At 41.1% G+C, this 26,869-nt stretch overlaps 2 protein-coding genes across 9 annotated transcripts in view; one reads left to right on the top strand and one right to left on the bottom strand.

Moving 5' to 3' along the window:
* CBX5 (chromobox 5) overlaps window positions 1-19,634 on the bottom strand; it is a 36,456-nt gene extending 16,822 nt beyond the window's left edge. For 2 of the 4 annotated variants that reach the window (XM_035002487.1, XM_035002490.1), the window contains exons 1-2: window positions 19,465-19,634; window positions 1,409-1,586 (exon numbers count right to left, since the gene is read on the bottom strand). In XM_035002487.1, the coding sequence (XP_034858378.1) occupies window positions 1,409-1,545 (137 nt within the window). In that variant the 5' untranslated portion in view covers window positions 1,546-1,586; window positions 19,465-19,634. Of the gene's footprint in view, window positions 1-1,408; window positions 1,587-3,155; window positions 3,355-3,396; window positions 3,783-19,464 lie in introns of those variants that run through there. The other 2 variants (XM_035002488.1, XM_035002489.1) reach the window with 2 other exon arrangements.
* A 383-nt stretch (window positions 19,635-20,017) lies between these two features.
* HNRNPA1 (heterogeneous nuclear ribonucleoprotein A1) lies at window positions 20,018-26,732 on the top strand. Of its 5 annotated transcripts, XR_004678742.1 has the most exons (12): window positions 20,018-20,285; window positions 20,839-20,955; window positions 21,232-21,378; window positions 21,528-21,738; window positions 21,830-21,922; window positions 22,004-22,096; window positions 22,382-22,456; window positions 22,641-22,799; window positions 23,392-23,547; window positions 23,820-23,885; window positions 26,275-26,374; window positions 26,596-26,732. XR_004678742.1 is itself a non-coding variant. In XM_035002480.1 (11 exons), exons 1-10 carry the CDS (start codon window positions 20,271-20,273, stop codon window positions 23,873-23,875), a joined length of 1,122 nt encoding a protein of 373 aa, XP_034858371.1. In that variant the 5' UTR covers window positions 20,018-20,270; the 3' UTR covers window positions 23,876-23,885; window positions 26,596-26,732. The 5 variants fall into 5 exon arrangements, 3 of the variants coding, with proteins under 3 accessions (XP_034858371.1, XP_034858370.1, XP_034858372.1); XR_004678743.1 differs by lacking the exon at window positions 22,641-22,799; XM_035002480.1 differs by lacking the exon at window positions 26,275-26,374.
* Window positions 26,733-26,869: the final 137 nt, after the last annotated feature.

Genomic DNA, 26,869 nt, shown 5'->3' with positions numbered 1-26,869 from the left:
ACTGCATTAGATAAATTATTAAAATTCACTTTTCTTTAACATGGCCACCAGAAATGTAAAATTACCCATGTGCCTTGCATTATATTTCTATTCCACAGCCACTCCAAGAAGCCTACACCAGTTCCTACCAGTGCATTGGGGTTCTGGAAAATCCATTCTTTGTTATCAGGCATCCTGAGAAGAGAATTAATCAAAAACTGAGGCAAGCGGTGCCTGGGTGGCTCAGTCGTTAAGCGTCTGCCTTCGGCTCGGGTCATGGTCCCAGGGTCCTGGGATTGAGCTCTGCATTGGGCTCCCTGCTCTGCAGGAGGCCTGCTTCTCCCTTTCCCTCTCCCCCTGCTTGTGTTCCTGCTCTCGCTAACTCTCTGTCAAATAATAAAATCTTTAAAAAAAAAACTGAGGCAAAATGTCTACCGATCACATATATTTTACCTTTCAAGCTACCTCCCTCTGTGCTTCAATGTGTCTAGTTCTATCTATTCCAAGGAAAAAGAATAATCACCTTTAGCACTTCAGCCTATAGCCAATGACTTCCTAACAGACATTCTAGTCAATACTTCAGTATCATTCTTAAAGCTCATTGACTTTTAAAAAAAGGGTTTTAAAGGTCTTCAAAAAAAACAAAAACAAAAAGCCAGACAGATTAAAGTATTAATTGCAGAAAGTAGGTGGTGTGTATCTGAGTGTTCACTCAATTTCTTTTGCCTCGGCTGTAGATTTGAAATTAAAAAGATAAATACCAGGAGGGAAAAAAATGTGGCCTCAGATTTAAGTTTCTCATTAAGATGAGTCCTTCACCCTAGGTCACTTTTGAGATCCAAGGATCATTTTGGAAAGCTATGGGCTATGGAATGGATGACTTCTGCTTATATGTATATATTTTAGCTTAGTTATATCCAAAAGAGTATTAACAGTAACAGTTTATACTTTTTATTTTTAAGTAATCTCTACACCCAATATGGGGCTCGAACTTACAACCCGAGATCAAGAGTCACATGCTGTACCAACTGGGCCAGCCAGGTGCCCCAATAACAGTTTATACTTACACTGAAGCTTACCTGTCAGACTCTACATCTCTATGACAAGTACTATTTCCTATTCCTATTTTACTGAGGAGGAAAAAGACTAAGGAACTACACCAAGGTCACCCAGCTCATAAGAACAAGAATCTGGACCTAAGCAATCTGGCTCCACGTCTATGCACCTAACCAATTCATTATGCTGTCTCCCAAAAGCATTATCATTAGAAGACCAGCTCCAAGGGAGACTCTGTTTAGTTTATTGTTGCATCTTCTGACTCAAAGGAGTGCAGGTCAGGAGAGAAAAAGACAAAGATGGCAGTGGCTCATGAGGAAGGAAACCAAGAGTCCACCTCTGTAGAGTCCTAAGGCCTAAAGAAGGCACTTACTCAGAAAAGCCTTTCCACTTCAGTAGATATTCCACTTGCCCCTTAACTACACGCCTGTCTAGCACCTTCTCGACGACATACTCCTCCTCATCCTCTGAAGAAGAACTGTCAGCTGTCCGCTTGGTTTTCTTTCCCATGTCGCACACTGTTCCACCTGAAGGACTAAGGCCACCGGTTCCTGCAAAGAGGAAGATCAAAATGATCAGAATCCATGCAAGGAGTTAAAGCTTTGTCTTTTCTTGATGGAATGCAGGGGGTATAACACAAAGTTGCCATGTACCCTTCTTTTGGGTCTTGAAGCATTCTTACAGATGGTTCCTAAGCATATAAGAAAAAAATGGTCAATCCCCACTTTCCCAAATACACCTTTTACTTCAGCTCACAAGACCAAAATCATTAATATATACACAACTGTCTAACTCCTCTAATTTCAGATTCCAAAAGACAAGTGGTGTGGTATGTTACTCCCGGGTACTTCTGTGAATGTTAAAAAGCCAGGATCTCAAAGAAATGCAGAAAACTACCAGTTAAAAGAACAGTGACAGAATTAAAATCTTACCTATAAGGTGAATAAGGTTCTTCATAAAAATGAAAAAAGCCCCAAAATGTAACCTTCCTCTGCTCTAAGGATCTTGACTAGTCTCTTAGCACAAAAAGGCCTGCTCAGGCATCTTTCACCACTGTCTTCAGTGACTTGGTTTATCTTTCCCTTAAACAAACTGAGCTTGTCCCTACAGAGCGTCCATCAGTTCACAAAAGCAAGGCTAGGATCTCAGATACACTAGGCCTCCTTTTTCATTTTGGGATGGGAGAGAGGCAGGGAGAAAAAGAAATTTTTTTAGTCCAAAAAATAAAAATTAGTTACTGGATTGTTCAGTAATTCTCATGGCTCAACTAATCCAAATGGTTAAGGAGGTACCTCTCTTAACCGGAGCTGACTTTGGGCCAAAGGAAGAAGAGAAGGAAAAAGAAGTCTGGCCCCAAACTCACATCAACACGAAGCCTCAAAACACAGAGGAACCATTCACAGGCCCAAGGAAAGCTGAAGCAAGGCAACACAAATGGAAATTGAGTTAAGCTCAGAAATATGCACAACCAGGGAGTATTCAACTCAGAATCTAGTTTTTAAAATTCCCACATTGTTGTTTCCATAATCACTTTTAAGACTTCTTCTTTATCCATGTTAAGTGGTGCCTACAGTCTGGATTATAGAGTAGCAGGAACTGTTTTCTTAGCTGAACTCCATTTTTATTTTTCTGTAATCTTGAAAGATTTTTTTCAGCACTCTCTAAAAATATTTCCATCCTGACTAGAAGACAACTCCCAGGAACAGGGAAGGCCACTACTAATCTCACAACTGTGTTCAAGTCAAGTAGCATAAAAAGTTGCATTTATCAATTTAGTTCAAGTTAGCAAAATTTAAGGAATTATTCCAAGAACATCTAGTTGGAAGCCATATCTCCAGAACCTATTACAATAGGTCTGCCCACCCAAACAACTGTCTGTACCCATTACTGCCCTGTAAAAAAAACTTAAGTTTTTATTAAAGTACTTTATTTGGAAGAGGAGGTGGAGGGGGGAGAATGTAGACAAGAGTTTGAAAATAATTCTTCCATGAATTTAGAAGAGAGTCCTAAGCTTCAAGAAAAAAAATCTTATTTATTTAAAATAAAAACAGCCTCCGACCTCACCAGAGACAGGAAATGTCATATTCCAGGGAGAGTACCCCACCCCCACCCCCACTCACCTTGGAATTTCCGGGAGCTGAGCAGTTTAGGTCAGAGCGCTGGGGTTAAAACCAGCCCCGGGTTAGATGCATGCAGTTAAGCATTGTGGCTATGGCCTCCCCTGCCTCACGAGGAAAAACAAGGATTTACATATGTGTTCTTCAGTTTGAGGGAGGAAAGAGAAAAATCTCCCTTTATACCTTCATGCAGAAGAGGAGCCCCAAAGGTAGAAGATGAATGGGGGTTCCCTCCTTTACCTACCGGATCGCCCCAGTCCTTTCTTTCCCTCTGGGCTAACAGGAGGGGCCTCCCCTCCCAGGTCTGGGGCTTGGCGGGTTGGCGGCTCCCCCGCCCCCACCCAGCTGCCTGGGAGCCACTGCGCAGCTGTCCCAGCCCGTTGCCATGGCAACTGGCAGCCGTACTAGACTGGGGGGGGGGGCGGAGAGGCAAACGGAAAAGTTAAAAGGCTTAACTTTCCTTTTCAGTGAAGACTGGGTGGAGAAGTTGGAAGGTACTCCCTTGGCCTCAAAGCTGAAGGCATTCAGAGCTCAAGGGAATTGGTTCTTGGGTTTTAAACCCAACACTGTATTCCTCTAAGAGCACGGGGAATTAATCAATAGCATTTTAAGATCATGTAACAGGATTATAGCTCAACTGGAAGGGGGAAGGGAAAAGCCAGGTCCCGCTACAACAGGATCCGTACAAACCACTCACCCCTAAAACCCAGCCCACCAGAAGCACTTTAAATAAGGCCTTTTCTACCATCTGTCACTGAACAGTTAATTAAAATTGCTTGGGGGATGGGGGGATGGGGGGATAGGAGGAAAGGGGGGAAGGGAAGTATTTCAAGATACTATACAACTTTCCTTCTTTGGGGGATTACTAGACACTGAAACAGAATCCAGACACTTGAAGCACCAACAAAGAACCTGTCCACTGAAATTACAGGTAGAAAAAAGTGTAATCCTTAAGTATTTTTTTTTAAAGATTTTATTTATTTATTCATGAGAGACAGAGAGAGAGAGAGAGAGGCAGAGGGAGAAGCAGGCTCCCAAGGAGCAGGGAGCCCGATGTGGGACTCGATCCCAGGACCCTGGGATCATGACCTGAGCCGAAGGCAGACGCTTAACCATCTGAGCCACCCAGGCGCCCAATCCTTAAGTATTTTTAAAAAGAGAGGGGAGAGCAGTCCAGTCACAACCATTATTGTTGAATTAAAACCACTTTTCGGGGTGCCTGGGTGGCTCGCTCAGTCAGTTAAGGGTCTACCTTCTGCTCAGGTCAGGGTCCTGGGATCAGGCTCCCTGCTCAGTGGGAAGTCTGCTTCTCCCTCTCCCTCTGCCCCTCTCCCCGCTCCTCCCCACTTACGCTCTCTGCTCTCTCAAATAAATAAAATCTTAAAAAAAAAAAAACACTTTTCATTAGTAGTTATTGTAATGTTATGAAACAAATTTTTAAGTAATTACTATCTACCCGAAGCATTAATATATAATAATTTAAAACTCCATATATCAATAATCCCTAATACTTGAAAAAAGGAGGATTGAGATAAAGAGAAGAGCTACTTAGATAGAGACTTGCAGTCCCATAAAGTTTCTTTTGTCCTGGCCCTAAAGAACATTTTGGAGAGCTCTAAAGCCCTCCTCTGCTTTACAATTCAGGTCTTTAGAGCCAGAGGTTGCTGCCATAGGAGAGTAAGAAAAAGGGACAATCAAAAGCAAAGATCCCAACTGGGGAAAAGGTGGAGAATAGTGATTATTTCGGTTATCAAACAGAAGTAATCATAGGGTATGAGAGTAGACAGTTTTTAACTACAGAAGATTTCCTCAAATTTGAATGTACCGGTCAGAAAAATCTCTGGGTAAAACTGCCTTTTTGGACTCTTCCTAACTTTTGAATACTTTGTGTAATTAAGGGATATAAAAACAATGCTAAAGGAATTAGATCAGGGTTCTCACTGTGTGATTAACTTGCTATGTGTGACCTTGAGTAAATAATTTGAGATCTAACCCCAGAATCACTAAAATGGGCCAAATCCCCACTGCCTACCTCCTAGGGAAACAGTGAGTTTAAATAGAGACCAAAGAGCTGGTAAGTCCCCCCAAAGAGAAGCTTTTGTAAAAATATAGGGCCAAATACAACAGCAGCAGGAAATATGTGACCTTCCAAATTCCTAAGCTGTTAAACCCTATCACACGAAGTTAACTCCTGCAGCTCAAAATATTAGTAGATAGCAACAAAGAAGGAAAGTATCTTTGTTAACTAGGTACAGGTAAACTAATAAAAGCTTCAGAGAATAAGCAGGTACATTCTCTCTTAAGGGTAAAATACTTATTCTTACTCCTTAAAACTCAGAAAAGCATTGGAGATGGCAGTATGAAAAGACTAACAGTAATTCTGTGAAGAGATAAAGAATGACAGCAACATTAGTATTTTAGTAAAACCTTTCAGAAAAAAAAAAAAGTGAAATCAACAAGAAGGACAAAAATATTCTGGTGTCTACCCCCCTACCTAGAACATCCGGAAATAATGTCAGATCAATTTCCTCCTTCCCACTCTTTAAGAACTGCCTAAAAGGGCACACAGCTAAGGTCTCTTTCTCTTTGGGAAATGGGTTTTGTAACAGCTGACAAATCAAATTGGGCCTGATGCCAGGAGTCAGAGTCCAACCATAATATTCTGTAAAGAATGGCACGCAACTGTCTTATAAATCTCCTGGACAGTCACAGATCAGAAGCTGGCAAGGATGACGACATAGTTCTGATGGAATGTGTCTTATCTTAACCTTGAAGTTACAGATCTGCTCAGGAGCAGCAGTAAGAAATGAGAAATGCACTCAGACATCGGAGGGAACATAATTCTCTTTTAGACAGTGCGACCCAGTGTATTAGGGTCAAATGAAACACAAAGCCAGACGGACAATTTAAGGGCTAGAGCCTGTACCAGATAAAGCATCAAGACTGGTGGTTCACGCTGAGCTTGAGAGGAGGGAGCGTTCAAGTATGAGAAATGAGACATGGCTGGCAGGATGATGGAGTGATTAAGGCAGAATCCCGATACCATGAATAAGGAAGAGAGGATGAGCCTCTGAGCGCAACCCTATCCTTGTAGAAATCTCCATAGGAAGGGGTGAGCAGCTTCTCAAGTTTCTAGAGTCTTTCAGGCATTAACAGCTCTCAGCCCTTTCTTGACTATGCACAGTAACTCTCTGGTAAAGGCATCAACAACTACACACAGATTCCAGCAATTTAATTGCCCATCCGGACATGAGAAAAGAGAAGGCCCCACCAACCGTTCATATCAATGACACAAGGCAAATTCACCTTATAGGCCTCTGAGTGCTGGGCAAAAAAAACCCTAAACCAGGGATCTGGTGAGAAGTCAGCCTTGGAAAAACATCAAAGAGCTTTGTGGTCAGGCCCAGGCAGAACCCACATTCCAAGTCGATGACAGAAGACTTCTTTAACAGATAAATCTTCCAGGAAAAAAAAAAAAAGGAAGAGGTGAGGAAGTGAAGCAGAAAGAGAAGAAGGACCAAAAAATCCCACTCATTATAAGGGTTTAAAAAAAAAATGCGTAAGAAACTGTCAGTCCCCAGAAGTTAGAGAAGCCATTAGAGAAAACTGGGGCAATCCAGAACAACAGAGGTAATGGTTAGCTATTTGCATTTATCAATCCTGGATTCACAGAATCGCCCACATAGGGTTTCTGGGATCTGTTTGTCCAGTTCAGGCTTTGCTCTAGTCCCTCCAGTCACTACTTGGCAATGCCAGCTGTCTTGGTGGCTTTTCTTAGATCTTGGTGTAGCACATTTTATTTTCATCACTACTTACGAGCAAAAGTATATATACAACATAATTCTAAATCTTTTTCTGAGCTTGCTTTGTATTTTTAAAAAAGTAATGAAAACCAACTGGTAAATTGCCTCAGTGAACCACCCACTGAACTATTTGGAGGTGGTAGTCAGACCAAATGTCAAAACACATAATCAGTGAGCGCTCTGTTCATTTTAGAGTTTCTTTTTTCTCCCCCCACAAAGATTTTCTATTTAAGTAATCTCTACACCCAATGTGGGGCTCAAACTTACAACCCCAAGATAAAGAGTCACATGCTCTTCTGAGCCAGCCAGGCACCCCTATTTTATAGTTTCAATATAAAATCTATAAGCCCAGTAAGAAGGCAAAATCCTCCAGAAAGAGGGGAAAGGGATGAGGGCATATGCAAAGCTCCCTATCACATGTATTAATTAAATATGCTGTGGTTGGATGACTTCAGTTGGCCCAGGCTTGAGAAATTCCCATTTCTCCCCAATGTGCCTTGGGAAAGTTAGTGGCTTAAGTGAAGATTAGATAGTCAGCTGCAGCATTGTCTTCAAGGCGTCCTCTATATAGCCTATTGTAATAAATAAAACAGATGAAAAGAAACCAAATTTACAGAAGCATTTTAATCTGGTCTATATTCTTTGTTCTTTATGGATCTAGAAGCACCAATGATTTTAAGTTTGTAACACATACAGCATAAAACTAAAACACCCTCTATAAAGATGTTTTCTCTATTAGATTTATGATTTCCAAAGTATTAGCCATGTGGCATTTTAACAAAAACACACCATAGAGATACACATTACAGCTGTCCTGGCTGTCTCAGGTTTTGTTAAATGGGCTGATAACTATCACTCCACCTCCACCAAAAGCCCATGAGCACCCAATTCAAGAGGAGTTAAAAGCTTTTTAAATGTCTATTTAAGAGACTGGATTAGGGAAGAGTTGAGGAGGAAGATTAACTATGGTCGTTAACACCCCTATCATTAACAAGCCACATATAGACAACACAAACTTTATTAATAGAAAGGAGTGTGGAGAGAGGAAATGCTCTCCGTTTGGCTAGTGCAACTCCAGTTTTTGATTCTTTAAAAATCAGGCCAAGGCACTGCCTCATCCAGTCACAGAATTATTCTGGGGCAAAGTATCCTGTTTGTTGATTATCTAAGCCTCCTGCTCCAGTGAGCAAGGGAGTCAAGGGCCTTTTGTTCTTTTAGATTAAAACATATACATTATAAACAGAGATAAAGGCTGCCTTATAAATTTTATTCAGCTGTACTCTCCTCCAAGCTCTGACCACCATTAAAAAATATAAACGAATGTGTACTATAGCAAATCTCAGAACTGCTTAAAAGTTATCAGTCTGGTTCACTGGCATATTTAGCAGTAACACGCACAAATTCTTGATGTCTCATTACGAGATCACAATCCCAGAACATAATTTTATATGGGATTTTTTCCCTTTATTAAAATCCACTGAGGGCACCTGGGTGGCTCAGTTGGTTAAGCGACTGCCTTCGGCTCAGGTCATGATCCTGGAGTCCCTGGATCGAGTCCCGCATCAGGCTCCCTGCTCAGCGGGGAGCCTCCTTCTCCCTCTGACCCTCCCCCCTCTCATGTGCTCTCTGTCTCTCTCATTCTCTCTGTCTCAAATAAATAAATAAAATATTTAAAAAAAAAAAAATCCACTGAATTTCTTCTCTCAAGTGTCAGTCTTCTTTAAATTTAGTTAGGCCACACCTAAACCCATCACTGGGCAAGGTTAGATATCCAATTGTTCCAAGATTTATGAGAAAGTAGAATTTGGCACCACTGTGGGCAAATGTCTTCCAGATGGTGCTTTCCAACAACTTTGTCCTTGCAATATACTGAACTCCTCTTAAGGCACCACAGTCTCAGGTGGGTGTTATTCTCATACCCACTCCTCTCTTAATTAAATGTGATGATGCATGAACGAGTAGATCCAGTCACCTTTCATGAAGAACCTGGCAATTTTACCATACATAAATCTTAAGAAATATGGGTTATAGCAATGTTGGAGTAGTTACTATGAATCTTGGGTTTTTAGATACCACTTTGGCAGAGCATGTTCACAAAATATGGAAGGGTTAAGAGAGATGAAGTATCCACCCCCAAGTAAAAGAACAGTCATATTTTTCAAACAGCCATAAAATTAAGACATGGTGCTTATCTGCCAGCATCCAGCTTGTACAGATTTTGGACATCAGCAGCTTAAGGGTCACAAAGACCCCTCCAGGTTACTCTAACAAATCCTTTAAGGAAAAGCCTCTGCTATACCAGACAATTTATGCTCTCTCATAGCCTTAGAGAAGACATTCAAGAGACATAAAAATTAATTTGCATAACCATAAACTAAAATCTCTAAAATATCTCTAATTTAACTGTTGAGATGCTATTATAATTTAAGGCAATATGCTAAAATTTGATTAATACATGCTGACAAAAAAAGAAGTTTTTATATAATTGGAGTTAGACATCTCAGACTGTAAAACTTCATGGAGTAAAAGAGAGCATTCCTTCAACATATGGCATAATTCTATGCTTTGCCATTACCTTGGTATATTAGCAACATGAATTATATTCAAGTCATAGCCTACAATTTAGATAAATAAAATCAAGGCAGTACTGAACTTTTTCCCATCCATGCAACGGTATCCTTGGCAGCTCCTTGGCCATCTATTATGATCCTGACCAATTTCTCTCTGTGGCAATTTAAAAGCTGTAAAAAAATACATAATGGGTGATGACAGGAGAAACAAACCCACACCAGAAATTATTGAACCTTGTAGGTCTTTGCAAGTGTCTCTATTGACATTTAAGTGTGAGTTACTATGCCACAATATCATAAAAGTGTGTTTTACACTTCAGATATATTGATAGTTAAATGCAAAGAAAGGCCACCACCAGATTAACGGCTAAAAGGGACAGCCAATCTCAGACCACCCAGCTCTTCCACTGAGCGTTCTGATGTGTTCCTTAAACCAAATAAGATGTTTCTATCTTTTTATCCGGGTTCCAACTGCAATCCTAATTTAAATCCTATGCTGAAGGGATGATTAACATTGCTATTCTGATCCTCGTTCTGGGATATTTATTGAGGGCTTGGTAAGTAAGTGTCAAGCATTGCATGGGCACTAACTAAGTCTAACCCAGCCTTCAACTTAAGGGCTGAGGATTTTAACAATTTCTCCTTGGTGAAGTCAGCACTGGTTAGTCCTGTCCCCAAAGGCTGTTATAAAAAAGCTTCTAAAGAGGCAGCTTGTTAACAGTGGCAAAATCAGGACTAGGAATAAGGAGATGTGGTCCTCTCCCAATTAGGTAACTGAAAGATCAAACTAGCCAGTTCAGTTAATCTTAACGGTGTTATTTGCCCTACTTATCTCGTCAGTCTACTGTGCAGGGAAGAAAAAAATCTGGAAAATACTTTTAAAAATATAAAGGGGGTGCCTGGCTGGCTCAGTTGGTGGAGCATGTGACTCTTGATCTCAGGGGTGATCTCAGAGTTTGAGCCCCACCTTGGCTGTAGAGATTACTTAATAAAATCTTGGGGGGGGGCGCCTGGGTGGCTCAGTCGTTAAGCGTCTGCCTTCGGCTCAGGTCCTGATCCCAGGGTCCTGGGATCGAGCCCTGCATCAGGCTCCCTGCTCTACAGGAAGCCTGCTTCTCCCTCTCCCATTCCCCCTGCTTGTATTCCCTCTCTCGCTGTGTCTCTCTCTGTCAAATAAATAAATAAATAAATAAATCTTAAAAAAAAAAAAAACAGAATAAAATCTTGGGGTGCCTCAGTGGCTCAGTCAGTCGAGGGTCCAACTTGATTTTTGGCTCAGGTCATCATCTCAGGGTCGAGGGATAGAGCCCCGTGTCAGGCTCCACACTCAGAAGGGGGTCTGCTTGAGATTCTTTCTCCCCCTCTCCCTCTGTACCCCCCCACCCCCACCCCACGGGCTCACCCTCTCTCTAGAATAAATCTTCAGGAAAAAAAAAATCTTAAAAAAAAAAAAAATACACACACACACACACACAAAGGAAACAGAAGTTTGCCTGATAATAGATGTTAAAAATAATGAATGCTTTAATTGTTCCTTCCTCACCTATTTTCTGGAAGAGTTTGTAGAACTGGTATCTCTCTTCCTTAAAGGATTGGTAAGGGGTGGGGGGAAGGTTTGGTGAAACTTACCAGTGAAGCCATTCAGGCCTGGAGTTTTCACTGGGGGAACATTTTCAACTACAAATTTCATTTCTTTAATAAATATGGAGCTAGTGAGGTTCTGTATTTCTTCTGAAGTGAACTTTGGCAGTTTGTCTTTCAAGGAGGTGATTCAATTCATCTAAGAAACTGAATGCACTGGCATAGTTGTTCGTAATAGTCTCTTACTACTTTTTCAATGTCTCTAGGATCAGTACTGATATCCCTTCTCTTATTCCTGATATTAGTCATTTGTGTCTTTTTCCCCCCTGATCAGACTTGCTTGGTTTATTAATTTTATTGATCTTTTCAAAAACCAACTTTCACTTTCATTGATTTTCTCTTTTTGTTTTATACTTCACCAACTACCTTCTGCTTTTATCTTTAGCATTTTCTTTCTACTTAATTTGAATTTAACTTGCTCTTCTTTTCCTAGGTTCTTAAGATAGAAATGTAGGTCACGGACTCTAGACCTTTCTGCTTTTTTAAAAACTGAAGCATTTAATACTATAAAATTCCCTTTAAGCACTGTCTTAGTTACATCCCACAAATTTTAAGGTCATGTTATCGTTTTTATTCAGTTCAAAATATTTTCTAATTTTGTGATGTCTTTGATCCATGGGTTACTTATAAACGTGTTAATATAATTATAAATGTATATATTTCAGTTCCATTGTTTTTTCTTTCATGTATTTTTTTTTTTTTTTAAAGATTTTATTTATTTGCGAGAGAGAGAATGAGAGACAGAGAGCATGAGAGGGAGGAGGGTCAGAGGGAGAAGCAGACTCCCTGCCGAGCAGGGAGCCCGATGCGGGACTCGATCCCGGGACTCCATCCCGGGACTCCAGGATCATGACCTGAGCCGAAGGCAGTCGCTTAACCAACTGAGCCACCCAGGCGCCCCTATTTTGAAGTTTTATTATTAGTTGTGTAAAATTTAGGGTTCTTGTGTCTTTTTGATGAATTGATCCCTTTATCATCTAATCTGGTGTTAGCTATCTGCCCTACCTACCTCATGTCTGTTATGGAAAAAGAACAAAACAACTCTTTGGAAAGTATGCAGCAAACAGAAGGTAAGATGTCTGATGATACAGGAAGTTAAAATAACTTTAATAAATTTTCTGAACTATCTGTAAGTTATATCTATGCTTGTTTCCAACTACTCATATAAATAGGGTTTGCCGATGTTTTATCAGATCCTTACATGTAATTTATTGTTGTGAAATACTGAACAAGTTAGCAGTATATTACCCTCCACAACTCCCTGTGAGGTAAGTGAGTCTTACTGATTTAGGGATGAGAAAGAAGGTACATGGAGTTCAAGGATCTGCCTCAGAAACCAAACTTAAGATAGATTTCCCAGCCTGTTGGTTGACCTCTTTAGCAGGGCATTTTATTCCGACATAATTATGCCTGCTGACTCAGATATGAACTTGCTTTATTCTAAGAAATGGAGATTATAATCAGAGAAATACTTGAATTCAATTTGGTTCCTCCTCCTCCTCTCCATGTAAGAAATAAATAATGAGTGTACTAAAAATTTGACCTTTGAATAGTCCTTTCAGCAATACCATCTCAACCCCATGTTTTGTAGTGTCGTTTCTAGCAATGAAGTATGATGGAACAGGCACTCAGTTAAGTCTGAAGGGTAAGACTGCATGTGAAAAACTAGCTCCACAACCTAGTTTCAGGTAGGAAAATCTGTCACTGTTTAATTTTGACAAACTATTCTTACTGGAAAGGAAATCCAGACTACACAGTCCACAGCCTCATTAAGATGAGAGTGAAAAACGGCCCAATCTGTCCATTATACCTTTTTTTTTTTAAGAAAACCACACACAATTAACAAATTTGTTACCCTATGTTAATACCCCAAGGATCTGACAACCAGCCAACAAGTCAGTCATCTATCCCTCAAATCCTAGGCAAAGGCCTCCACTGGCCCAAAATATTAGAATGAGTTCTTCACTCACATTTAAAATCACTGACTTCAAAAAACAAACTCCCAGACAATTCAGGCATTATTTCATAAAAGTCTTTGGTCTAGAAGGCTATCAGCAATCACCTATCCAATTCTTTCCATATAAGATGAAGAAACTAGGGACCAAAGAGGGCAAATAGCTGACCTAAGCTTGTATCAGTAGTTAATGACAGAAGAGGGAAGAGAATCTAAGTTTTCTGAGCTTTTTTTCCCATTTGCCTCTCATTTTAAAAATAACTTTTCTTGGGTCACCTGGGTGGCTCAGTTGGTTAAGTGTCCAACTCTTGATTTCAGCTCAGGTCATGACCTCAGGGTAGCAAGCTAGAGCCCGGTGTCAGGCTCCACCATGGGTGTGGAACCTGCTTAAGATTCTCTCTACCTCTGCCCCTCCCTCTCTCAAAAATAAATAAATAATTTTTTCTTGGGGTGCCTGGGTGGCTCAGTTGGTTAAGTATCTGCCTTTGGCTCAGGTCATGATCTAGGGGTCTTGGGATCAAGCCCCGCATCTGGCTCCCTGCTCCGTGGAGAGCCTGCTTCTCCATCTCCCTCTGCCACTACCCCCTGCTTGTATGCCCACTCTCTGTCAAATAAATAAAATAAAATCTTTAAATGTTTCTTGAAACCAAAAAGATAATTTAATTAACTTTTCCATTAAAAAAAAAAAAAGATTTTATTTGAGAGGGAGCGCATGTGCGCAAGCGGGCATGAGCTAGAGGGAGAGAATCTGAAACAGATTCCCACTTGAGACTCCATCTCACAACCCGAGATCATGACCCGAGCCGAAACCAAGAGTCAGCCATCTAACCGACTGAGCCAGCCAGGTGCCCCATAGCTTTTTCTTTTTTGAATTAGGTAAAATTTATTTGGATAAGGGTTAGAGAACTAGGTTATAGTGGTCTGAATATGGCCCCCCCAAAGATACCCAAGTCCTAATCCCTTGAATTTAGGAACATTACTTTATATGGCAAAAGATGTGAAAGGAAAAATTTATCCTGGAGTATCTGGGTGGCTCTTAAAAGCAATGACATCTATCCTTATGACAGGCGGTTCTGAAACAGAGACACAGAAAAGAAGACAACGTGAAGAAAAAGCAGGGAGAGATGAGGCTGACAGTCACCAGAAGCTGGAAGAGGCAAGGAAGGGACCAGAGGGGGCTCCACACCTTGATTGTAGACCTCTGGTCTCCAGAATTGTAAGACTAAATTCCTGTTGTTTGAAGCCACTAAGAAGCTCGTGGTAATTTGTGCCAGCAGCCACAGGAGACTAATACACAGGGGAAATAAAATGTTAAAAATCATAAACTGGATGTATATAAAACCAGTTATTGATCCAAAAAGAACTGTACTTCAAGTAGCCCAAAGAATGCCTAAAACCTTTAAATATTAAATACCTCATTTCAAAGGGTAAATTAAGGCGATCAGAGAATGTAACTTACCCCCCAAAATACTGGCAGATCCAGGAAGACAAACTCAGCAAGGTCTAATATTTACATAGCTGCTAACAAGAACAGTGTAGGTTTTTCCCCAAACATGTTAGCTGGTAGAGCTCCTGGACAGACTAAACATAGGCACCAGTTGTCACTGTGGGTGTTCTGCCAACACAAGTGTAAAGTTGTCATCAGAAATGAATATGTGGCTTCGAGTAGCTTACAGAAATCCAACAAAGCTGTATCTTGGACTCTGCACAAGCCAACTCTTCTCAGGATGACCTGGACTCTTTCCCATTAGTACAATGATCAGCTAAAAGGCATCCTCTATAAGGAGGAAAGGAAAATCAAAGTTTATGTCAGGGAAAAAAGATAACTGCCCAGAGTTCAAGTTCATGAATAACAATGTGTAAATAGCAGCCATGCTGAGTCAGTTACAAGTGATATCTCACATTGTAATTTACTACTTTTAAAATCAATATCCACAGCACACAGCTTTAAGTCCAATTTCATGTAAGGTAAGTGGAAATAAAAATAGACCAAGCAAAAGAACAAGAAAAGGAAAGAAATGCTTGGATTTGTTAAACGTGCTATTCCAATAAGATATATAAATCATGCTATGTAGTTAAATAAAATACCTAAATAAAAATTACTAATCTTCCTCAGAAACCTCTGTACCCTGGATATCTTTCTCTTTTCTAAAGCTACTAACAAGGGCTCTGAAAACTACCAAAACTTTCCTTGAAATATAAAAATCCAGCCACTGCAGAGTAATGTTCTTTTTTCTATTTTGCCTCAACCATTACCCTGCTCACCTACTATCCAGATAGCTTTCTACTTCCTGGGTTTTCAGACAGACCAGTGAAGATGTGTTATGTTCCCTTTTAGTGAACACTATCCTTTTAGGTTTGGCAGCAATAATATATCCTTAAGTTGTAAACACAAGTACTTGAAATTTAATCTTGCAACACAGGCTAAACATCTTGTTAACAGGCCAGTACAAATGAACAACCAAACCAGGTTCTCCAAAGGCAAGAAGTGTAAACTTAAGATTTTCAATGTGGGGGTACCTGGGTAGCTCAGTCAGTTGAGCATCCAACTCTTGATTTCGGCTCAGGTCATGATCTCAGGGTTCTGGGATTGAGCCCCGCTTCTGGCTCTGCACCTGGCTGTGAGGGGAATCCGCTTGAGGATTCTCTCCCTCTCCCTGCCCCCACCAGCCCCTGGCTCCTGCACACAAGCGTGCACACGCTTCCCTCTCTCTCAAATAAATAAAATAAATCTTAAGGAAAAAAAAAAGTTTTAAATGTGATAGTCTCATAATATCAATGAAAAATTATCCACTAAAATTTTCCTACTGGAGAGAAATATTCATCAGATCTATTAACTCTTAACACTGTAAGAGAATTCACAAAAAAGCAATGTGTACTTGCACATCACAGTAAACCAAGAAGCCTATGTTCAAATCCTGAAATCTTTCAAATTAAAACCATCAAATAAAGGGTCATGGTTAATTTGTTTATAAATCCAAGCAGCTGGGGCTGGAGATGGGTGGAACCCATTCGGAGTACTCTAAAACGACAAGATTTACCTATTCTTCAGATCAGTTTTCTTTTTTCCCCAATCTGTGGGTCTATACACAGTGACGAAACCAGCAAAAACTGACCTGCGTTTTTAAGAAAATGAAAGTGTACTGTAGATGAGAAAGTACCAGAGTGCTTTGCACATATATTCATACAGTGAAGCTTGTTTCGATATGTGTACAGTATCAGTGTAAATGTATTTCTTAGTAAGGGTCAAGATCAAAAATTTGAGACACATTGATCCAAAAGAATCCCAGTAGCAAGTGAAAATGTAGTAAGAATCTAACCCAAAGTCCACCTTTGTCCAAAACATATCTGCCATTATTTAGGCAGCCAAACAAATACAGGATGCAAGGATGCAATCAATCATGTTTAGAGTGCAAGAAATGGTAAAAACTTAATGAAATTTTCCTTTTATCCAATGGAATGATGATCTCTCTACATCTGAAGAGATAACCGTTAGGATTTAGTGATCCATTTACCAAAGGCCACTTCCTAAACACTTCACCCATCTTCTCCCTCTAATTTCCAATTATTAAAATAAAAGATTTTGACAAGATAATCAACTCCAGCATCTGTCATGTTACTTATTTATTCTTATGTAAGTTTATTTAAATAATCTCTACACCCAATGTGGGGCTCAAACCCATGACCCCGAGATCAAGAGTCGCATGCATGCTCCTCCACTGAGCCCAGCCAGGCACCCCCAGCATCTGTCACTTTAAATCAATGGTTTTCTTTTCTTTCTTTTTTTTTTTAAGTAATCTCTACACCCAATGTGGGGCTTGAAGTCACCACCCCGAGATCAAGAGTCACGTGCTCCTCCGATCAAGCCAGCCAGGTGCCCCTAAATCAAGTTTTCAACTGAGGAAGATTTTACACCACCATCACCCCCACTGACACCCCCAGGACATCTGGCAATGTCTGGAGACATTTTGACAGTCACAAATGGGGGTGAGGGAGGAGATGAGATGCATTTATTAGCTCAAAATGTCAACAGTGCTGCAAGAAACCCTGTAGATCAAAATTGTATTCCTTTTGAACCTAAATAAATTAGGGGCAGATAACCTTAATCTAGATCCCTTTAGTTCTTATAAACTCAGCAGAAGCAGCTGCATTATTAGCATACCAACAAACAGTTTATAACAATTTGCAACAAATTTGTCCTCTTGCAAGTGTCAGAGAACAAAAATCTCTCCTCTGTTCATTACAAGGTCAACTAAAATTAACTTTTGTACAAAGTCACAGAGGTCTCTAATCAGAAGTGTACTTCATATGTAGTTGAAATTATTACAGTAAACATTTTTCTATTAACCTTAAGTCAGTGAACAAGAGAGCAATTTAGATTCTGATATGGCCATTATATAATGAAAATTTCTTTTACAAAACATCTTCAAATCAGCTGAATGGGTGTTACCAACAGGTGATTACAATGCCTGTAAAATAAACACTTTGAAGGAAATATAATCAAGGCAATGGAATAATCCAGGTGATGGCTGACTCCTCCTGTCCCTAACACCCTAAGTATCACCCTTGTTAAGCAACTTATCAAAATTCAGATATCCTCAAAGGAAGAGCAGAAAGAGAACTTAGAAACTCTTTAATGGTGTAAAGAAAGAACATACACAGGGGGAAAGTTCCTCAAAGAAGAGACTAAGATAAAAGCATTGAGACATAGATAATGCTTGTGAAATCCTTAGCACGATGTCTATCTACCTAGCAGGTACTAAGTACACACAAAAAAGTTATCTTTTGGGGGCGCCTGGGTGGCTCAGTCGTTAAGCGTCTGCCTTCGGCCCAGGTCATGGTCCTGGAGTCCCGGGATCGAGTCCCGCATCGGGCTCCCTGCTCGGCAGGGAGTCTGCTTCTCCCTCTGACCCTCCTCCCTCTCATGCTCTCTGTCTCTCATTCTCTCTCTCGCAAATAAATACAATCTTAAAAAAAACAACAAAAATAAATAAAAATAAAAAAGAAATACAAATTTTAAAAACTTTTTTTTAAAGATTTTATTTTTTATTTATTTGACAGAGAGACACAGCGAGAGAGGGAACACAAGCAGGGGGAGTGGGAGAGGGAGAAGCAGGCCTCCCCGCTGAGCAGGGGGCCCGATGCGGGGCTCGATCCCAGGACCCCGGGATCATAACCTGAGCCGAAGGCAGACGCTTAACCACTGAGCCACCCAGGCGCCCCTTATAATTTGTTTTCTTATCCTGAGGATCACCTTATTTCTTAAGGAAAACACAGCACTCTCTCGAGGTGTAAGGATAAAAGAGGAGGTAAGCAGCAAGTGATTATGACTGGAAACACAAAAACTGACTTTTTCACCTTTATTTAACCACAAATTATGATCCCTGAAAAGACTTAAACATTAGAGATCCAACCTGCCTAGATCTCAATCTATCCCTAGAGATAACACACTTTATAGTATGTAGCCTTCCAAAACTTTGTAAATGGATTTACAAGTATCCATTTGTCCGTAGAAACATGCATCATTATGTAGATTTTTCTCAGGCGCCTTTCCACGACAGTAGAGATTTATCCTATTGGTTCTAACATTGCAAGTCAGTCGTCCTAAAGAAGTGAGTTCCCAAAGACCTACCCTGCTCCTCTCAAAACCTAAAAAGTGCTGAGTGGTGAGAACTAACGATGTAGCGGTGAAAATGCCAAATTCGAAGCAATACAGGAGCAAACTTCTAGTTTCCCTACCAGAATGGTATGTGGGATGGAGGCCTAAAGGCTTCGTTAGAGAAGTCATTGTGAATAAAATATGCACCCGCCGCGCCATCACACGCATTGAATCCTCTTCACTACCCGAAATTTTAGACCTTCCTCTTCTGGACCGCTGACTGGGCGACCTGCCCGAGCGCTTTCCGTAGGCAATGCGCCTACTGGCTCCAAATTTGGTCCATCCATTTAACCGCCCGACTCCTGCATTCCCCATTGGAAGTCAACCCGCTGCCTCTTGGAGGAGCCCAACCTACCGCGCGCTCCGTGCTCATTGGCTCAGGGAGACGCTGCTCAGGAGCAGAAAACCCGCCTCCCACATTCCGATGGCCCAAGGACCGATCAGTCGCCAGCCAAAGGCAGACCCAATTGGCCCATACACAAGCCAGTCAAACTCTCCGGCAGCAAAGCTCCATAGAATTTACGGGAATAAAACATCCCGCCCATGTTCTTCCATTGGTTGGCCGAACGCACCGCTCCCCCTTCACTAGCCCCCACCCCGCGGTCCATTCATTTCACACAATAACGGGCCCAATTGGAGTCAGTTCAAGACCTCATATGGGTAGGCAATTCTATCCGCCACTTACCCGGAATCGAGACCGATCACTCACGCTAATGTCTTCCCTGTTCCTCTGTGGTGAGGCCAGACCACAAGACACCACCGCCGCCGCCTTCTGCGCAACGCCAACCGCCCGCCAAAACGGATCCTTCCCTGCGCCTGCGCGACCAATCCTGGGACTGGACCCTATCTCCGCCCATTACGCCTGCGCAAAACGGGGCACAACTCCCGCCATTACGCAGGCGCTGTAGATTCGCCGCCGTCTCCCGCCCGCCATTTCACGTGCTCCAAGCGCCAAGCGGAGCTTCTTAATGCGCCTGCGTAAACTCGCCATTTTACTACACATGCGCTCAGCAGGCGGTCGTTGCAAAAAAAAAAAAAAAAAAGTCACCCGCTAACTTCTTTCCTAAGACATAGTATTAACCGTACTTTGCCAAGTGGGTTAAACTAATTTCCAGGCGTGAAGGATTAAAAATTTATTTAAATACCTTAGGTACATTCAAATATGAATGATTGCTTGGCGAGCCAATCACACTAGTTAAGGGTAATATTACCCGGGAACCAATGGCCCCTAAGGGGTGGGGACTACGTAGAACGCCCAAACGGATGACGTTATACAGCAATGCGGGACTACAGACCAATAGCAGGGAGAAGCTATTGCAAATATCCAATCAGAGATACTCAGGGGCGGAGTCTACCAATGCCTAAAGCGAGGAGGCGGGATAAAAAAGCGAGGCCGAAGGTAGGCTGGCAGATACGTTCGTTAGATTACTCCTTTCTGCCCGTGGACGCCGCCGAGTAAGCATCGTTAAAGTCTCCCCTCCCACCGCCGTCATGTCTAAGTCAGAGGTGAGTAACAAGCTGTCTCCAATCTAATTTTTTTCCCTCGTTCCTTCCTGAGTTCGGTAGGATGCGGCCTGGTTCGGTTCCTTGCGCCGGCTCATTCGGCAGTTCTTCGGTTGCTGCCAGGGCCTACCCCTCCCAAAGTTCAGGTCGCCATTTTGTCCTCGTCGTCGCCATGAGGCCGCCGTCCTGCAACGTTTGGTTATCACGCCGGGCTTTCCCCTCCTGGCAAAACAGTTAGGCACATTTGATTGGTTTTGTTTTACTTTGTCTCAGGGGGCGAGTTCTTAAAGAACAGTCCCAGTTCCCTGCTGTTTATGTATCCTTCCAGCCCAGTCCTTTTGTTGCGCGTGCGTCGGAGGGAGAGTAGGGACGCATGCGCTCGTGGCTTCCCAGCCCCCAACAGAGCATCTCCCCTAATGGGGAGAAGCACGTGGCTTGCTGTGACCCGAAGGAACAATAAGGGCTACGTAACATAGTTGTCTGGTTTTGCTTTTCCTAACTGAAAGGTGTTTGGCGTTATAGCCCCCACGTAACGAGTTTTTTCTCCTGCTCCTAGTCTCCCAAAGAGCCTGAACAGCTGCGGAAGCTCTTCATCGGAGGTTTGAGCTTTGAAACAACCGATGAGAGTTTGAGGAGCCATTTTGAGCAATGGGGAACGCTTACGGACTGTGTGGTAAGACTTGGAAGAGACAAAAGGCCAGTAGAACTAGTTCATTTACTGGGATTGTTTTGTTGTAATTACTGTGCTTATGAAGATTAACAGGATTATAGTTGAAAATAATTCGACAAGGGAAAGTAGCTTTACCTAATTAGAAGGTCCTAGTTAAATTTACATTAGATGGGTAGTGGGAAACTGAAAGGCTGATACAAAGACTTTCATTAACTTTACTCAAGGTAGAAACGATAAGTTCTGGGGTTTTACTATGTATTAAATGAGTTAACATTCCAGGTAATGAGAGATCCAAACACCAAGCGCTCCAGAGGCTTTGGCTTTGTCACGTATGCCACTGTGGAGGAGGTGGATGCAGCCATGAACGCAAGGCCACACAAGGTGGATGGGAGAGTTGTGGAACCAAAGAGGGCTGTCTCAAGAGAAGTGAGTAATAATTTTTTTCCTTTCTCTGACGATTTAGAACTGTGCCACTAGGTGGACTTCAATTTTGTGGTCTTAACACACTTTAATGATCTTTATCAGGGATGCCTTTGCTGATGTAAGTAACTTAATTGGGCTTTTTCAAATATTAGGATTCTCAAAGACCTGGTGCCCACTTAACTGTGAAAAAGATTTTTGTTGGTGGCATTAAAGAAGACACTGAAGAACATCATCTAAGAGATTATTTTGAACAGTATGGGAAGATTGAAGTGATCGAGATCATGACCGACCGGGGCAGTGGCAAAAAGAGAGGTTTTGCTTTTGTAACATTTGATGACCATGACTCTGTAGACAAGATTGTCAGTAAGTATCAGGGGCATGCTCTTTGCTAAGGGCTCTGAAGTCCGTGTTACATTCTAAACTCTGAGATGGTGTTCTCTTGATAATTTTTTAGTTCAAAAATACCATACTGTGAATGGCCACAACTGTGAAGTAAGGAAAGCCCTATCTAAGCAAGAGATGGCTAGTGCTTCATCCAGCCAAAGAGGTGGGTTTATTTGATTAATCAGTATAGATAGCTAAGCAATTTCAATGTGTATGATTTAACATTTAAAACTTATCTTTTAAGGTCGAAGTGGTTCTGGAAACTTTGGTGGTGGTCGTGGAGGTGGTTTTGGTGGGAATGACAACTTTGGTCGTGGAGGGAACTTCAGTGGTCGAGGTATGTGTGGTTATAGCCTACCACTAAGAATAATAGGCTTGTAGTTTGATTATCCCCAGATGATTTATCCTCTTTGCAACCTGTAGTAGATGTAGCTACTGGCCAACATTTCCAGAGTTCAATTTTACCCAAATGTAGTTTTGACTTTCTCACTAACCAGGTTAAATCTTGAGTATAAAAACAATTTTTGTAACGCAGGAATTTTTAAAAGATTTAGGTTTAGAAGGGTAAAAACAATGTATAATCTATATACTTCAAAAAGTGGTATAAAATTCTCTCTTCCAGGTGGCTTTGGTGGCAGTCGAGGTGGTGGTGGATATGGTGGCAGTGGGGATGGCTATAACGGATTTGGTAATGATGGTAAGTTGAAGGAGTTCATAGGTGAAATTTCTTTTGGCAACCTTTAGACTAGGTTAGTAAACTAGTGCATGACAAGCTCAGCTCTGATAACAGCATGCTGTGTGCAGGCTTTTAGGCATTACACTTGCACAGGTTTTGATTGTTGAATACTTTTGTCTTATTGAGAAGAATTGTATTCTTGTAGGTGGTTATGGAGGAGGCGGCCCTGGTTACTCTGGAGGAAGCAGAGGCTATGGAAGTGGTGGACAGGGTTATGGAAACCAGGGCAGTGGCTATGGCGGGAGTGGCAGCTATGACAGCTATAACAACGGAGGAGGCGGAGGCGGCTATGGCGGTGGTAGTGGTAGGTATCCAGTGATCCAAGTACTCGGTGCAACAGCTAGATTAGCCCTTTAGAGTTTATGCCCGTAAGGGGATTTGATGCTCTTAAAAGCATTATGTGGTACAATGCATGGTATTCTTTTTTAATGGGCTTGCTAATGCTACCTCCTCCTAGCTTTAAGCTGGGGCCGCCTCACTCCCAAATTAGATAGATGGGTAAGTGGATAGCAGTGTCTTTAATCAGAATTAGATTAGTTTCCAGCAGGATTTAGTATCTTAACTCCTTTGGATCTTAGGCACGTAGTGGATATATCCAGCATGTGTTTGCAGGGCCTTGGATGGGTAGAGGCTTTCAAGGCTAGACAATATGCTGTTATGCCACGGTGCATTGGATAAATCTTTTTAAAGTACTGGAATATTCATCTCAGTGCCTTGCCCAGAAAAGGATGAAATAGTTAAACTTCGGAGCTACCAGAGTTTGGGAGGAAGGCAAGCAGAACATGCAGCTTTTTTTTTTTTTCTTTTTTCTTTTTTCTTTTTTTGCTCTGAGCACTAAATAAAATTCAGAATTACCATCTTCAAGTAACAGATAAAGGGCCTCTTTCCATTCTTAGGAAGCAACTTTGGAGGTGGCGGAAGCTATAATGATTTTGGCAATTACAACAATCAATCCTCAAATTTTGGACCCATGAAAGGAGGAAATTTTGGAGGCAGAAGCTCTGGCCCCTATGGTGGTGGAGGCCAATACTTTGCCAAACCACGAAACCAAGGTATTGTATATATGCACTGTTGGAATGCTAGGTGTCTCTAGCTAGTTCCAGTAAAAAATACGTTAATTTTTAGGTAATATCTGTATAGATAGTGAAACGCTGACGATTTAAAGCTTTTAGGAAATTTAAGTGACCGGGTAATTTGCAATCAAATTGGGAAAGTCATGTGAGCTCAAACTCTAGAAAAATTTGAACTTTGATTGCCCCCCCTGTACAGAAAGTCTTAACTGTTGGCACCTCCAAAGCTTCAAAGGAACAAATTGTATTTTTAGGTGGCTATGGTGGTTCCAGCAGCAGCAGTAGCTATGGCAGTGGCAGAAGGTTTTAATTACTGCCAGGTAAGTAAACACCTTTTTATGTTTTAAGTTAATTTTTGTAAATGATAATGAAACCCAGTAACCCTAATGTAGCTGAGCAGTGCAACATAGTTAACATTAAAATTGCAGTAAAATTTTGGATATTAAGTTAATATTCAGATCAGCAAAATTTGTGGGAAACAAAACTTGCTATTGGATTGTAGCTTTGAGTCTTAATATGTTTAGATTAACAACTTTATTCCATATTGTTCAACAGGAAACAAAGCTTAGCAGGAGAGGAGAGCCAGAGAAGTGACAGGGAAGCTACAGGTTACAACAGATTTGTGAACTCAGCCAAGCACAGTGGTGGCAGGGCCTAGCTGCTACAAAGAAGACATGTTTTAGACAATACTCATGTGTATGGGCAAAAAACTCGAGGACTGTATTTGTGACTAATTGTATAACAGGTTATTTTAGTTTCTGTTCTGTGGAAAGTGTAAAGCATTCCAACAAAGGGTTTTAATGTAGATTTTTTTTTTTTTTTTGCACCCATGCTGTTGATTGCTAAATGTAATAGTCTGATCATGACGCTGAATAAATGTGTCTTTTTTTAAATGTGCTGTGTAAAGTTAGTCTACTCTGAAGCCATCTTGGTATACTACCCCAACAGTGTGAAGTTAGAATTTCCTTCAGGGTGATGCCAGGTTCCATTCGAAATTGATTTGCAACCTGCTTGGGCACAGACGCCATTGTCTCCACAAACCTTGGTGTAGTTGAACTGACAGTTAATGTGTTGTGACCTGGAGTTCACCATTAAAAGGGTCACCCAAGCAAAGTCCTGGAGTTTATTTGGTTATTAATATGATTGTTGGCACATCCTATGCAATATATCTAAATTGAATTATGGTATCAGATAAAATTATAGATGGGATTAAAGCTTGTGTATCATCCATTATCATGTGTAATCAATAAACGATTTAATATTCTCTTGAATGGAATGACAACTGTATGGATTTGGGACTGGCAGAGCTTTGGACTTCCCTACCCACTACCCCTCATAATGTTGAATGCTTCTATCACGATTCAAGTTCAAAACTCTGCCAGAGAATAGAAACCAGCTGCTGGCTAATGCCACCCCATAAGTGCACAGATTAGAAGTGTTTGGGAGACCTTTTTAAACTGACCAGCACCAGTAAGAATATCTTATTTTTAATACAAAAACAGGCTTACATTAAAGGAAAACAGCAGTTTTACTTTGTTCTGGTGGGTGGGTCCTTAATAGAGGTTTATAGATTAATCATACTATTGAATCTATTTGGACATTAAAATTATGGAGATGGTGAGGAACCTTATTATATTTATGTTAACTGCAGTTTTCCTTTAAATATGGTACATCACACAACCATCCTAAAATGTTAATTGTATAGAAAATGATTTCTTTAAAGCCTTTTACAGTTACTTAATATCCAATCATTGTTATTTGTTACATAGGTTCTTGAGCCCTCCCTTTGGTACCCTCAATTTCAGTGCCATTGTACCTGATTAGCATAGAAAATTGTTTATCACTAGGACTGTGTATTCCATCTCATGGGTGTGTTACTTGGAAGTTTGGGGAGGAGGGTGGGCAGGGAGTGGGGGGGAGGTGGGTGGGAAAGCATGGTTGATAGTTCCATGAGTTTGATATTGGCTGAGTTTGCAATGGCAGGTGGAACCTTAACTATTGAGGGAGTTTGCAGATACCTCAGGATTCGTGACAATGCCTTTAAAGATCCAGGAGAGATGTTCAGCTTCTAGGAACTGCTAGCAAGTATAGCGCGAATGGCTCCGAGCTCAGACACTCTACAGCTGAGAGTAGACACTTGTGGTATGTGGAGTACAGATAAGCCAGGGGCAGGCCACGGCACGCTCCATGAAAGCTAGGAGGGAGTGAAGTTTCAGTGACCATCGCAAGAAAGGAGGCAGACAAGAGTAAGGCACACCTGACTCTTAGGACTAGCAGTCAGAACCAGGAGGAAAGGTTTTATTGCTATGCTGGTAGGTAAGAACAGATTTTACTTACATCCATATAGTGTTACCTAAAATCCGATTTTCTGTTACATTATCCTTAATATATTGAGCCAAAACTAGTCCAGTTAAGCTGAACTTGGTTTTTCTGGAGATCAATTGTTTTAAATTGACACCCTAGACTTGGCTCCCAAATGAAGTGAACACTAATTCTACTGTGACAATATATTTTTGCCCTTTAATTTTATTTGCTACCTTCCTTTAACCCATTTCCTTAAAACAATGGCTCAAAGTAATGCATTAGAATCTTCCCCAAAACATGGTGGGAGGGAAGGGTGGATCATTAATTTGGGGGGGGTGGGGGATTTACCCTGAGCTGGGACTTGGTCTCAGAAAAGCTAGTTCTAAAGGTTGTTTACTTTTCTAGGGAGGAGTCTGCTACTCCAGGCTAATCAACTCTCTTTAAAAAAAAAAAAAAACAAAAACAAAAAATCAGAAATTCATCTGTCCAAATTTATGGCTAAAAGGTAAGCTATTTATGAACTTCATGATCAGCAAAAGTGCTTGGTATTGCCCAAGTAAAGAATGGCAAGCTGTGCCTGAGAACCAAAAAAAAATGAGATCGTCTACCTTAGCCAGCAAAATGTCTTAAAGTAACTGGGTTCCCAGTAAACAGAATGAGTATAATTGTAGGATCTTTGAAGTGCATATATAAAACACTTCCTAATTTTTTTTTTCTTTCTTGCAGCAACATCCTTAATGAGGACAACCTTTATCCGAGCCACTGCACCTCATTTTCACTGCCATGCAGTTGTTAGCTGCTCTGCAGCTTAAATTATTCAGTTTTATGAATGAACTTTTTTAAATAAAATGCTTTTAACTTGGTTCTGGTGTGGGTTTTTTTTCCCTTCATGATAATGGTAGGTCAGAATTTTTTAGCAGAGTTGAAAGTCTGTCCCTTTTCATTCCTTATTCATGCTTCCTTGGATCCTTCTAAAGGAACAAGTTAAACTTTAGGTATG

This window comes from Mirounga leonina, unplaced genomic scaffold (assembly GCF_011800145.1).
Source record: "Mirounga leonina isolate KUSES-001 unplaced genomic scaffold, KU_Mleo_1.0 Mir_126, whole genome shotgun sequence".
NCBI classification, from domain to species: Eukaryota; Metazoa; Chordata; class Mammalia; order Carnivora; family Phocidae; genus Mirounga; species Mirounga leonina.
The sequence above is the reverse complement of the archived record's forward strand: the minus strand, read 5'-3'. Positions and strand labels throughout refer to the sequence as shown.